General features: G+C 40.1%; 1 protein-coding gene across 1 annotated transcript in view; it reads left to right on the top strand.

Annotated features, from left to right (window-relative positions):
* AGPS (alkylglycerone phosphate synthase) overlaps positions 1 to 14,541 on the top strand; it is a 51,298-nt gene that overhangs the window by 27,530 nt on the left and 9,227 nt on the right. The window contains exons 9-17 of the mRNA XM_035134601.2: positions 2,533 to 2,658; positions 2,954 to 3,062; positions 4,302 to 4,429; positions 5,457 to 5,508; positions 7,404 to 7,480; positions 8,376 to 8,488; positions 11,380 to 11,449; positions 12,962 to 13,023; positions 14,395 to 14,484. Of these exons, the coding sequence (XP_034990492.1) occupies positions 2,533 to 2,658; positions 2,954 to 3,062; positions 4,302 to 4,429; positions 5,457 to 5,508; positions 7,404 to 7,480; positions 8,376 to 8,488; positions 11,380 to 11,449; positions 12,962 to 13,023; positions 14,395 to 14,484 (827 nt within the window). The remainder of the gene's footprint in view (positions 1 to 2,532; positions 2,659 to 2,953; positions 3,063 to 4,301; positions 4,430 to 5,456; positions 5,509 to 7,403; positions 7,481 to 8,375; positions 8,489 to 11,379; positions 11,450 to 12,961; positions 13,024 to 14,394; positions 14,485 to 14,541) is intronic.

The following is a 14,541-nucleotide window of genomic DNA, read 5'->3' as shown; positions in this document are numbered from 1 at the left end:
TGTAGTCCAAAACATCTGGAGGGCCGAAGTTTGCTGTAGATCAGGGTTTCCCAAACTTGGTTCTCCAGCAGTTTTTGGATTACAACTCCCATCATCCCCAGCTAGCAGCACCAGTGGTCAGGGATGATGGGAATTGTAGTCCAAAAACACATTTGGGAGCACTGCTGTGGAACTTGTCTAAAAGCATTCTCAAGTCCTACATACTTTAAAACATGTTTGAATCATTAACTATTTGCGATACTTAGTACAGTAATAGACTTTCTGTAGATGAGTGGTCCTCCTTTAAAAGGGTTCTGTAGCGAACACAGCACTTTTTGATGAGATGGCCTTTCATACTTTTTATTTTTATATCCTCTTACTGTTTGATGTAGTATTTTAACCTTTCCAGAGCTGTAGCTTTTTTTAAAAAAAAGGTTAGAATTAAAATGCACAGAGCATATTCTCTTAATTTAAATGACATTTTTCCAGGCTAGTAATTTCGGATGTTACACTAACTGTTCCATTCTTGAAATGCCACACACTCTTGTCCCACTAGAATAAGGCATAATAGCTTCTTTTGCTGCAGCCATTTCTCTTTGGGGGGCTTCTTCTGGATCAGAAAAATTGTTACTCAGTGATATTTTTATATAATTGGAACATATTCACAGCACTTTGGTCAACATATAAAGCATGTTCAAGAGTACATACTCAAGTATTGTGAGTAGGTCATGTGGTCCTGTAGGTGTTCCTCTGCAGAAATATGTGATCTTGTTCAAAAGAATTTGCATCCACAGAAGCTCCAGCAGTGCCTATGCTTGCAATCTGTCCTGAGGATGCTAGGGGTTTGGAGTGGTTTTTATTTTATTTTTTAAAGCTTAAGTTTCATATTTCTAATAATAAATTCATACACCCTGCTAGTGATTTAAACATGACTCTCATATAATGTGGCAGTTTTTGGGGGGGGGGGTGTCCTTCTTTCTTGATGTTTTATGAGAGGGAAGTATATAGTATACATTTATAAGTAAAAGGGTCTTTTTGCTAGCACACAGTCTTGTGGTTTACATTTTAAGAGCTCAAAACTTGCTGTATTATCAGATCTTTAAGATAGGGAATGCCAATCCCTGCATCATGGAAATGTCACGGTGACTATACTGTAGCATGTAATAAAGCAGATGAAACTGACAGATATATATATTGCGTTTAAGCAATTCCAGACGCAGAGCAGCAACACTTCATGTTTGGACTTGCCCTTCCTCTCCTCACTCCTGCACCCTGAAAATCTGCTCCATACTGCCCCCCCAATACTCCAGAGCAGATTTTAGGGGTACAGTGTGTGATGGAGTTTAACCAATGGTGTGTTCTGGTGGATGGACGCAGTTGCATTTTGCCCTTATTATTATTTTACCAATAGAAGTTGTACCAGAAAACACTTGGGAGCTATTCCACCCCATAGGGCATTCTTGAATAATCCATCTCTCAAATGTTTTCAGCACATAATGTGGTTTCAAGCGCAAGCCCACGTGACCAGTTCCTGTGCCAGTTGACATAAAAGACTGCTCTGCTGAGCCGTTTCATTGGGGGAGCTTTGGGGGGGGGTCAATGTATAAAGGCGTTTCATTCCATCTTTGAGGCAGTGCAGATGGCAAAGCCCAACTAATAAAGAAAAATGAAACCAGTGACAAATGTGTAGAAATTCCTCATCTGCATAGCAAATATACTATGGTATTGCACATAGGAATCCCAGCCAGATGGTTGTATATTAAGTTGCCTCTTCTTGAACGAATGAAATATAATTGGTTGCTCAGGATTTCTACAGACCCAGGTGCATATTACCAGAACCATAACTAAGTGCTTTCTGTATTGTCTTTTAAGTGAATTCTTTTGAGCTCTTCAAGCTAAAATTGTGTCATGTCGAATGTTCTTAATAAGGTATCAGATCTAGGTTTTTTGAACTGTGGGGATAAATAAGGCAAAGCCCAACAGCTATGTTTATGTTTAATACATGCTACTGAGACCTGGGTCCAGTTCATAGAATAATCTTTGGCTGTTTTTCACCCTCTTCCGATTGTGTATTCATGAGCATAGTACAACATCAACTTGAGGTACATGGCCATGCAACTGTTTTTTTTTTTTTTTTTGCAATAAGGGTGGTGTAAAAAGTACTGCCATGATAGAATCATAGAGCTGTAGAGTTGGAAGGGACTCGGAACGGTAATCTAGTCCAGCCCCCACTCCCCAAATGATGCAGCAATCACAGCTAATGCTAACAAATTGTCTCATGGGTGAATCGTCTGTGTACTTCTGTGATTGTAGGCCCCTGTATACCAGAGGGTGATTATGTGGAGAAAACTTGGTAGCAAAAAGTACGGTTCTATTTGGAGTAGCCATGTTAATGAAATGAATAATGATTTTATTTTATTGGTGCAAGACAGCGGGTTTTCCTGCCCGTTTCTGGAAAGACACACATCTACAAAACCAAATTCTGGAGTTCAAGTTTCATATCCTTAGAAAGCTGTCCGTTACACGAATGCTGTCTTCTTTTCACGTGTTTAGCTGGGTGAAAGCGGTTACTGTATGGGCCACGAACCAGATTCAATGGAATTCAGTACACTTGGAGGCTGGGTAGCAACGCGAGCATCAGGCATGAAGAAAAACATTTATGGAAACATTGAAGACCTGGTAATAATTCTTTTTCCCCTAGCAAAGGAGCTCATTACTGTGCATCGATGTTTGATGCTTGTTCTAGTTCTAATATTTTTGTCAATTAGTGAAAACTTAGGTTGTTCTGAAATTCCAAAGATAGTTTAAAAAACAAAACAAAAAAACCCCCAGTCTAGTCTTACAGAGAGGCAAAGTTGAATATTAAATGTTTTGATCAATAGTGGTATATTTGGGTTTAGGCTAATGATGGTTTAGGCTAATGATGGTTACAATTTGTATGTAATTTTTTAGGCGAATATCTTTTATTATACAGGTGGTTCATATAAAAATGGTAACCCCAAGAGGTGTGATACAAAAAAGCTGTCAAGGACCACGTATGTCAACAGGACCTGACATCCATCATTTCATTTTAGGATCTGAAGGTATGCATCAGAATAGAATTGCAGGTTTTGTGTGCAGTTGTTTTGAGGCACAATTCCTCTCATCCCTTACCATTGGCCATGCAGGCTGCAGCTAATGGGAGTCCAAAACAACTGGAAGACGTTGGATTTGAAAAGGCTTATTCCTTTTGGCATAACAACAAGATTTCCACAGTTGATGCAGTTAGATACGGTGCAATTTTAACACAGTACATTTAGCTGTAGACCTATTTTGGTGTGATGTAATAATTTGCACTGATAAGGAAGAGGCTGGTGCATTTTTCTTGGAGCAGTGCCAGATTAGCAATGCCTCTTGCTTAACACTAACTCTCCTGCCTCTCAGACTGCATTTCTAAGCACACTATTGAGTAAGCCCCACTAAGCACAGTGGAACTTTGAGCAAGCATATCTAGGGTGTTTTTTGCTTTAGCCACTCCTCTTAAAAGTCTTTATAGCTCGGGCATTGTGCCAAATCATGGATTGAGTTAGTTATAGATTAGAACCCAGACTATTTTGACTACCAAACATACAAGGCAGCCATAGTTATAGAGCTGCTGGTTTGCTTGCAGTTTCTTTCTGTACACTGCCATCTGTTGGCTGTGCACACACTGCCTTGTTTCCCAGTACTTTTATCTGTTTCTGTTAAATGACTGGCAGGTGCTGTTAAAATATAAGAAAGCCTCTTTTGATGCTCTGCATTTCTTTCTATATTGGTCCTTTTGGAAGAAAAACACCTAGCACACTAGTTATAACTTAAGCCCCTGGTGTTTATATCCAGTGCTTTTCCCCCCTATAAAATGTTTAGGGGTACTCTCATTTTCCTACTTATATTGAAATACTGTCCCTCAATGAGGCCAAACTTAGATTCACAAAATCTTTAGGGGTATGCGTCCCCCCCCCAGAAAAAAGCACTGCTTATATCATAGTTTTAACTACACTACGTTGAAAGAGCAAAGCTTTCTTCACATTATGATGGAACTTTAAAATTATATCAATATTTAATATTACGAATTGCAATATTTCTACAATTAGAAATCTAATCCTCACAGTTTGATAAATACTGCTTTAACTGAACACTGCCATTTGGAGGTTCTGGAATAGGAAACAGTTGTTAAAGATTTGGGCATGGTTTGCAAAATAAACAAAGATGGGATTCTTAATTTTGCTTATTAAATCACAAAATGATTTTTGTAAATCTTTCAACGACAATAGCAAAATGATCATTTTCCTCTTTTTATAAAGGAACCCTTGGAGTGGTAACAGAAGTTACAATAAAAATTCGACCAATCCCTGAATACCAAAAGTATGGGTCTATAGTATTTCCAAACTTTGAGAAAGGGGTGGCCTGTTTAAGAGAAGTAGCAAAGCAGGTAAAGTAACCTTATCTTCAAGTTGTGTTTTATTGCACTTTTTATTTAAGAGAAGAGTAGTATCAAAATGCTTTCACTAGATGGCATGCTAATGCTCTGCTCTGCTATCTTTTCCTTAAGGCTGGGCAATATGCTTAAAGGGGAAATCTCCCCTTTAAGAGATCCTTCTTGGAGATTGCTAAATCGAATGTTAAGATTTTATATTTAACAAACGACTCATTGTAAAATGTTCTTCCTCTTCTTTATTATATTCCCCTGTCATTCCAATAAATAAGTAATTCACTTATTCTGTACCTTTTCCATAGGTCAGTCTTTCTGTTTGTTTCCCCCTCCTTTGTTAGAATACCTAGTTTCTTGGGTATACACAAAATGTGTGTGCATCTCTGTCTGCACACGGTTATCTTTTGCACTGCATATAAGTTCTGTTCCGTCTTTCTCAGTTAATGATTGTATCCAGCTAAGTTCTATTCGGAGTATAGTTATTTCCATTAATTTCAGTGGGTATCCTCTTAGTAGGACTAAATCGCCAACAACCCAACATTTGCTTACCATTTTTTCTATTTTATTATTCACATGGGGAACACACTTTTTAAAACAATGACAGGGCATTATTAGTGGGTCCTAGAAGGTGTGCCAACTCCCTCCCCACTAAACTTGAATATTTTCCCTATTGTTCCAAGTAGTTTCTAAAACCTTACATAGCACCGATCCATAGAGAGCTGGTTCTATATCTTAAATGTATGTCTTTGAGGCTGGACAGACTACAAACGGGGGTATGCTATCAAAGGCCAGATGTTGACCTAATGTAATACAATGCTAATTTTGCAAACCACGTTAATCTTCACCAGTCTGGGCCTCTGTTTTAAGATGACCGAATGGGCTTTTTTACAGCATGATGTAACTCCTTTATAGAGGTTCAGTATTTGACTGTATTTCATCCCACGCCAGATTTTTCTTAGTAAAATTTACACAATTGCTTTACTTTCCGTCAGTGTTCTTTATTCACATGCAACTTGTCTCTTTATAGCGATGTGCTCCTGCATCCATTCGCCTTATGGACAATAATCAATTTCAATTTGGTAAGTTTTTACTAATTCTGTTCATGATTTGCTATTGTAAACTTGCGCCAAACATTGTGGTCTGATAGTGGGCATTCTGTGACCTTGGCGGTAGGGGATTGGAAATTAAAAATGTGCCTCCTCTTTCCCATACTCCCTTTTCATTCTCCAATTTTTGCATCTCCCAGCTTTGGTGCCAGTAACCATGGTTCATTGTAATGACCAAGATCTAGAGAACTGCTTGTGGTTCTTAAGCATTCCCTGCTGCCTAGCAAACAGCTTTTGAGAATAAGTTGGCTTGTCAGCTGTCAAAGAAAAAAGTCAAAGAGCTTGCTTGGCCTCTTTGAATCTAGACTTGGTTAATTCTAACCCAACATTTGAAATCAGAATTTAAAGGGACGAGGGCACGATCTGCAGTTGGTTACTAACCCCCTTGTTTTATCAGTTCATTCCTTTGTGCCATTCATCACTGATGTCAGATGGAGTTGATTATGCAGTATGGATACTTTGATTATTTGCTACCCTTCTGCTGACTGCGCTGAGCTCTCAGTGACTCACATAAAATCCAAATGCAGTCAAAACCATTCTTCAAAATTAAGATGGTAGTGTCTTAATTTATTGATTCTCCCCCCCTTTAATTAAAAACCTCTTGATCAACTGATCAGGGGCACCTTAATTAGACAACCCATTTTTAAGTGATTTAAAACATATATAGTCTCATTTATCTTAGAGGCATTCCTACCTTCTCACGCACAAGAAGAAATGTTTCTCCACACATGCATCATCTGAAAACAGAGCATACTTAGTTTTTCAACTCTGTTTATTGGTATGCATATTTTTGTAGGTTTAATCAATTAAAACTCCCATTATTTTTCAGCTTCTTTGATTGGGTGGTGTCCCTAAATAGAGAAAGCTTAAAAGCAAGACAAAAAATAGACACCCCCCCTCAATAAAGTGCAGCAGCAGTCATTGTACTAGTCGTCTCCTCCAAAAGCTTGTTGAAATAATAAAAAGAATCGTTTTGTGATTCTTACATCTCTTTCCTTCTACCACTACTTTGTTGGTTCATTCTCTTTAAGGAAATTAGAACATTTTTGGGCAGACAGAACTTGACTGAGAAGTTGACTTAGGCCTGCAGTTAATGAAGAATATTATTTGATTGTTCTAGAGTTGTGGAAGCAGCCTTAATGAACAAGGGTTCTTTGTGGCATTGGGGGCGTGACATACCATCTCCCACCCCATTTTGACTTGTCAGCAAAAGCTAGATAATGCAGGCAAAAATAATCTGAGACTAGGTAAATATCTCCTAGCACTTCAGCATTGAATCAAAGTGTAAGATTGTTACAGAAGTAGTTGTGAAAAATCTACTCTCCTTTTCTTACGTGAATGTCTCCACTAGATGAAAAGCTGATCCACAAACAGAACTTCAGCACTAGATTTCACCCATCGGTGTGTGTGTTTGTAATCTGTAAAATAAACAGCCAAATTAACTTTTGAATGCATGAATATACAAGTTGCTTCTAGACAAACAAAAATAGGGAATCTACCTGACTTTAGGGACAGGGGACTGTGGAGTAGCAAATACGCCTGTTCTCTGCGGTGCAGAGGTAGTCATTCTGTAGGAAAGAGAATCACAAAGACTCCTATTTTGACGTACTTTTGTAAGCAGGCAAAGAGTTAGACTTTACAGATTTCACCGAGTTTTCAGATTTCTTGCATCTATGCCTAAACATGTGCAGGGTTCCCATAAACCCCTTGCAACAGTGTTAGTCGTAAGTTTATTTTGCTAAGAACTGGAGCACTTACTAATAAAAAACTTTAAGCTCCAGCTTTTCAGTCGCGTTTCCAAATAAAATTCTGAACTCCATTAATATAGTTGTCTTACATTTTTTTCCTTTTTCCTAACTCTTGCCAAGGACATGCTCTTAAACCACAGGTTTCTTCAATTTTTACATCGCTTCTGGACGGGTTGAAAAAATTCTACATCACAAAGGTATTTAATTTTTGTCCTCGGCCTCTAATTAATTCAGATTCTAAAAGCTTTGGACACACATGCCTGCAAAAGCACACTGTATAAAATTGCATGTTAGGTTTTATCTTCTTCCTCCACACCTGGATTAAAAAAAAAAGTGTGCTTGAATGTCTACACTAGTGCAGTCTAAGGGTGGAAATGGCAGAACAGCACCTGCCAGCTGTTTTAGTTGAGAGTAGTAGCACAGCACAGGTGGGGAAGAGAGGAGAGAACTTCTCATGGCAGAGTTCCTACATTTATCTGAATGAGAAATATCTTTGAGTGTGCAAGACATCTCTTCATTGACTTGTTGGCCTCTACCATTAGTGGCGGGGGAGGAAAAAAGTGAAACCATACATGCCAATAGGCTGCTTCCACTAATCTTGATGCCGCCATGTTAATTCTCTATCATCCATAATTTTAGCAAGAGAAGCTTGTTGAACTCGGAAAGTTTCAAAATGAAATTTCATGTTCAGAGAATAAAGATTCACTTATTCTCTGAAACTCAGAAACATCCACATGGCTGTAGTTGTAAATGGTTACAGAATAGAGAATAATGGATGCTTTACAACACTTCAGTTGCACTTTTTTCTCCTGCTTGCGTTTGTAAAAGTGAATGTTCAGATTGGTTCTCCTGACGGCATCCTTGAGTGTTTCTCTTAATGATCACACTTTTAAATATGTACCATGTTACCTTGAAATATGCCTCTTGTTTATGCTAAAATGCTTGTGAATCTGCTTTAGAAGAGTTGTACCGTGGTCAAAATAAGTTATGAAAATGAATATATTGTAAATGACTTAAAATGGTAGAACAATATGAACAAATAGTATCTTGCTGTACTACCTTCATATAATGGAGATGCCTGTCTTTCCACAGTTCAAAGGATTTGATCCCAATGTGCTATGTGTTGCTACCTTGCTTTTTGAGGGAGACAGAGAGAAGGTTCTTCAGCATGAAAAGCAAGTTTATGATATTGCCGCAAAATTTGGGTATGAAACCTTCATATCGTAATAGTTTTAAGCAATGTGTTGAAAATTCCAAAATCTATGTAGAGCTGAAAACCAGAGGCCTTTTATGCAATTTTATGGAAATCATGAGGTATCATGCATTTTTCAATACTACAAAACCATTTTGGAAAGTGAGAATGAAATTGTAGACATTAACTAAGAGGTTAGTGCATAAAAATGTACCTGAAAACACAAGTCATTTGAATTTGCTTGAGCACAAATGTTTGTAGGGACTTAACTGTGATACGAAATTGAATACATTTTGCCATAGTCCAGTTGAGGTCATGGCTATTTCCTTTTCTCTGTAGCACACACAACCAAAGGGACTTTTGTGACACTAAACAAACAAATCTTAACGCACTGAAGGAGAGCATTGTTTTGAGCATTATACCTTAATACTGTGCAATATTGACTAAAGCCATGACTCAGGCCAGCCTGTTTTAAAAAGGAAATTGCATTTAATCAACAGAACTTGATTAATTATATGTATCCCACCTCCTGTCACTGATTGCTCTGTGCTGTTACAAAGGAACAGAAAACATTTCACTTTAATAACAAGCTGAGTAATGATAGGGTGGTTTGTGTCCATCTGGTTTGATTGATTACAGGACTAATCAATGAAACCACGGTGAAGATATTTGTCTGGGCCACAACTTTATTTCCCATTTAAGCAAATTATTACTTAGATCACTGTGTTTAATGGGGGAAAACAGACACTTTGCAAATGTTCTGCATTACAGGTTCACTAACCTAATATCTGAGTGACATGTTACAACGCTCAACCTCCCATTCTCACCAAAATGTCCTTTCAGGGGCAGGCTGATAGGGGACAGAAGTAAAACACCTTCTGAAGTATTAGATAGACACTTTGTGAACATTAAGCAATTACAGGATAGCCTGGCAGCTTAAAAAGTAGGAGCTGTCCTGCATTCTTGGTCAAACATCTCTGCCCCATCATCCTTTTCTTCTGTTTGCTAGCCTTGAAGCTAGAAGACGACGAGAACTGGAACAGACAGCCACTATTAGCTGTTGTGGCTACTAACCCCAAAACTCAGCTTGTTCCACCTAGAGGGTGTTTTCCTCGTACTTGCTGCCTCTTTGCTCTTCTGCCAGAAGAACAAGGGGATGAAGTGTTGTCAGCTTACCCAAGAATACCCCACCAAGTTGCCCCAGGTGTCAGCTGTTGCCCATGGCTAGCTAGAACACTGCTGGGCTGCACATGCCCGGTTGGGTTTCAGAGTTTTCTCTGCCTCAAATGTGCCAGTGAAACCGTCAGCTTACAGGTGAAGTGTCTATATAGTCAGCAGCACAACCAGGCTAAGCTGCCATTTCGGTTTTCATTGGGGGGGGGGCTCACTTGAGGGAGACAGGTATGTAACAAACACCATGCTTACATGCTGTTTGCATAGAAGTGTTCTCCTTGGCCCCTGAGTCTGAGTTGAAGCTGCATGCTGTTTTTCATTCATTACCATTTGGTATTTGAGAAAAGCTCGTAAAGAAAAGAAAATGCCGCTGAAAATAGAGGACATTTCTCTCACATTTCTATCACACGCTGCTATATCTGAGCAGACTGAAAGCAAAGAGTAAGGTTACCGTAACTCCATCATAGAGCTTCAGTATGCTGATGACAACGTACTGTGTGCACGCTCAGAGGATGACCTCCAAACCATCCTAAATATCTTTGCAGAAACTTAACAAAAATCTTGGCCTATCACTCAGCATCCCAAAAACCAAAGTGCTGCACCAACAATTACAAAATAACCCCTCTGCAGTGCCACAAATGCAACTCAGTGATGTAACATTGGAAAATGCCGATCACTTCTCCCTGGGCAGTTATCTTTCCACAAGGGCCAACATTGATGCTGAAATCCAGCATTGCCTGAGCTCTGCGAGTGTGGCTTTCTCCCGATCGAAGTGCAGGGTGTTTGAGGGCCGGGACATTCGCAGGGAAACCAAAATGCTTGGTGGTCAACAAAAGAGGTTTAAAGACTGTCTCAAGGCAAAAAAAATTGTAATATAACACCAACAATTGCCTGCGAGCGCTCCAATTAGAGAACAGCCTTTACCAAAGGTGTCATAGACTTTGAAGACACTCGAACTCAGGACGCAAGGGAGAAACATGCTAAGAGGAGGGCACGCTTGGCAAATCCACACCACAATCAACTCCCGCCCGGAAACCAATGTCCCCACTGTGGAAGGATGTGTGGATCCAGAATTGGCCTCCACAGTCACTTACGGAGTCATTGTTAAAACCATGTTTATGGAAGACAATCTTACTCAGCTATGAGTGATCGCCAAAGAAAGAAAGAAAGAAAGAAGGAAGATAGGTAGTCTTATTTCATACTGCCAGGTAGCAGAAATCTCTCCCTCTTGTGGATCTTTTGGATCTCCAAAAGGCCTGAGCTCTAGTTTTAAAACTAAATTAGGATTATGAAGGGAAGCTGGACAAAATCTAGATTAGATTTGCCCGTTATTTAAACCTAGCAAACTAACAAGAACCAGAAGGGTAGAAGTGACTACTTGAATTTTAAAATAATAAAAGTAAATGAGATATGACTGCCTGTCACTTTGATATGTTGTTCCTACACGCCTTGTATTTTACTTTTTCTTCAGAGGAAATGAGTTAAGGCTGTCCTGCCACTGCTACTGTATTTATATTGTATGTATATGTATTTATTTAGAGCATTTATACCCCAGTCTTCAGCCAAAATGGCTCCCAGAGCAGCTTCCATGAAGTCAGTTAAAACGGGGCATTTTAAACGGAACTTAATTTACCTGCCTAAATTCTTGATTGGAAACAACATTGCTGTAAACCATTTCATGCCATAGGAGTAAGTGATATATCATGACATTTTACTGTCCTTAAATTATAGTGGTCTGGCAGCTGGAGAAGACAATGGACAGAGAGGATACATGTTAACGTTTGTCATTGCTTACCTTCGGGTAGGTCTTATTTTTTAAAAAAAAAACCTCAACTTTCCATTATGTACTGTGCTGTTGTGTATAGGAGACAATGAAGGGGGGTGGGGAAAGGTGTTGCATATTTTAATGGTTCAGAGCTTTTTTTCATATACAAAACAACAACATGCATATTGCGCAACTCTGCTTTCTTGTTTCACTTCCTAAAAATTTGTGCAGTTGCAGAGTTTTGCCTACAGGATGCACATCGATCCCATGACAAATGAATCGGTCAGCTTTAGTTGTTTGGGAAGGATTAGATGGGGAGGAAGTTTGAATCCAGGTCTATCCACATTCTCTCCCCCCACCCCACCCCAAAACAGCTTGAACGAAGATCTCTCAGCTACCTATCCCTGATCACAGGGGCGTAGCAAGGGCGTGCATTGGGGGCGGGCCGCCCTGGTAGCCACCCTGGAGGGGGGTGACACTCTGCCCCCCCCCGCAACTCACAAGCCGCCGAGCCCCACCGCCCAGTAAAAAGTCTCGCTCCGCGGCTTGCTTTCTCGCCGCGCACTTTGCTTCTTCCTGCTCGGGCGGGCAGAGGCGAGGGCAGGCCAGGGAGGGGCGTTAGCGGCAGCCCCTGATACCCCTCCCTGGCCCGCCCGAGCAGGTAGAAGCAAAGTGTGCGCCGAGCAGGTGAGCGAGCAAGCTGCAGAGCAAGGCTTTTTACCGGGCGGCAGGGCAACGGCGCCTCCCAATCCGCCCGGTAAAAAACCTCGCTCTGCGAAAGCTGCAGCCGCAAGCAGAGGATCCCGGCGCTGGAGCGCAGCCACCGGCAACCCACTAGGTAGCGCGCATGCGCAGAGTCACTACGTAGCAACGCCACGCCCCCCCGGTGCGCATCAGGTTTGCTGCTCTGGGTGCCAGAGCAGCTCCCTACGCCCCTGCCTGATCATCTCACTAGGTAGATATATGAAAGTCAGTAGCTACTGTTCAGGAACAGGCCAGCAATGAGGTGAGGTGAGACCATTTGCTTTTGGCAGCAGATCTGACCCCACCATTGCGCTGTTATCGAGGAGAGGGGAAGGGAAGACAGGGTCCTAGAGTCGTCCTCCTTCCCAAGGCCCAGTTAATGCATTTTCAGTTTGGGGAAGGAGGTAGGAGGGCTCTAGGACCCTGGCAGAGCCTTACGCCTCCTTCTCAAAGCCCAGCGCATCACTTAGTCTGCTTTGGGGACTGTGGGTACTGCCTACTAAATTCTCAGTGGCAAATCTCTTCCTGATTTAAAAAACAACCACGACTTGACCTGATAAGATGTCAGCTGCGTTCCTGATGTCTAAAGGCTGAAAAGACTATAACAATTTGAAGTAGTTGGTAGAATAAACAAATTTACGCAGTAGGTCCTGGGAGTGCGCTAGGTCTCTTTGACAAATTAATATTCTCAGAATATTAATACACTTGAATGTTTTGGGTTCTGTAATTATACAAAATAGCAGGTTCAAGGCCTATAGATATATAACTTTAGGAGTACTAATCTGCAAATGATCTCCTCTATAGGACCTGGGCATGGATCATTATATAATAGGAGAATCGTTTGAAACGTCTGTTCCCTGGGACAGGTAAAATCAGTGCATTTTCTGTTTTTGCTTTGTCTGAAGTTGTAAAACCTGTGCACCATATGAAAAGGGTCACTAAGGTCTTTCCAAAATTAGTAAGGTGATATTATACATTTGTCAGGCCATGTGTGACCTACTTTAGCAGTAGACTTTCTCATGAGGGTTCTTTGTTGAATTAAACAAGCCACTGATTTTTATCCAATAATATATTGAGAAAACAGCTGATTTCTCTCAGCTGACATAACGGATTTCCGAAGACCATCCAAATCTAGTCCTATTGTTCTACAATTCTAGGAAGCCGTTGGGCTTACAGATAATATCTAGATAAGCTTCGTCATGTTCCACATGCATAATTATTCTTAACCGTTATCATTTTCCAAATACAGTGTTCATGTCCTACATACATAAACACAATTTTCTGGATTAGGCCTTCCATTTGTGAGAAGCTCCTCTGTATCTATACTGTACATTATGTAATTTTGACTTTCTTCATTATCATCGCAGTTTTGAAAAAAACAAGTGTAGATTTAGTTCACATTAAATACTTGCATCCCATGCAAGCAGTTTGCAAGCCATGCCATCTACATCTCGTATAGCAGCATTTACAGAGTAAGTGTGGGCCATGTTATCTGTTGCAGGATTAATATTAGGAGGAGCTTGGCAGAAATACTGTATACCAGGCATCCCCAAACTGTGGCCCTCCAGATGTTTTGGCCTACAATTCCCATGATCCCTAGCTAACAGGACCAGTGGTCAGGGATGATGGGAATTGTAGTCCAAAACATCTGGAGGGCTGAAGTTTGGGGGTGCCTGGTGTGGGGCTGCTTTGTCAGATTATGCAGTAGATACACCTACATTAATAATTGTAAGAGGAAACCTAAGTGGTGAGCTGTTGGGCAAAATATTGCAATAGATGCCACAGCTGTAACAAAGAAGGAAATGTTTTTGAGAAACAAGAAAATTTGGCCAAAAAAATCAGCACTGTGTTCAAAACTCTTCCTCTACCAGGAGCAGCCCATTAGTCCTGGAGAGCTATGTGACTTTTTACATTTTTTTTTTCATCTGTAAACTCAGCCATTTTCTTTTTGCATTGCAAACGTTAGTATGTCTAAACATTGCATTTAGAATCCTACTAAACTTTATTCTTTTCTGGCATTCAGTGTTTTAAAGCAAACAAGCTGAATTTAACCTTGGCTCCCTAACACTTATAAACTTACAGTTCTGACAGATAAAATTGCACAACAAACTTAAACTTAGAATCATTTCTTTTAACGAAACAAAATGTGCTTCAATTTAACATAAATTGTAAAACAAAAACAAAAAAACCTACTTAAATGCAATATAAATGTCACACAAATCTCTTTTTTGTTTCAGGGTTCTAGACCTTTGCCGAAATGTGAAGGAAAGAATAGTAAGAGAATGCAAAGAAAGAGGCGTTCAGTTTGTACCTTTTGTTTCCTGTCGGTAAGACACATTAAATTTCAGCTGCCTATGGAATTGAATGTAATCAGTCTGAATTAG

Source organism: Zootoca vivipara, chromosome 1 (genome assembly GCF_963506605.1).
Source record: "Zootoca vivipara chromosome 1, rZooViv1.1, whole genome shotgun sequence".
Taxonomy (NCBI): domain Eukaryota; kingdom Metazoa; phylum Chordata; class Lepidosauria; order Squamata; family Lacertidae; genus Zootoca; species Zootoca vivipara.
Note: the sequence above shows the minus strand (reverse complement) of the source record. Positions and strands in the feature narration are given on the sequence as shown.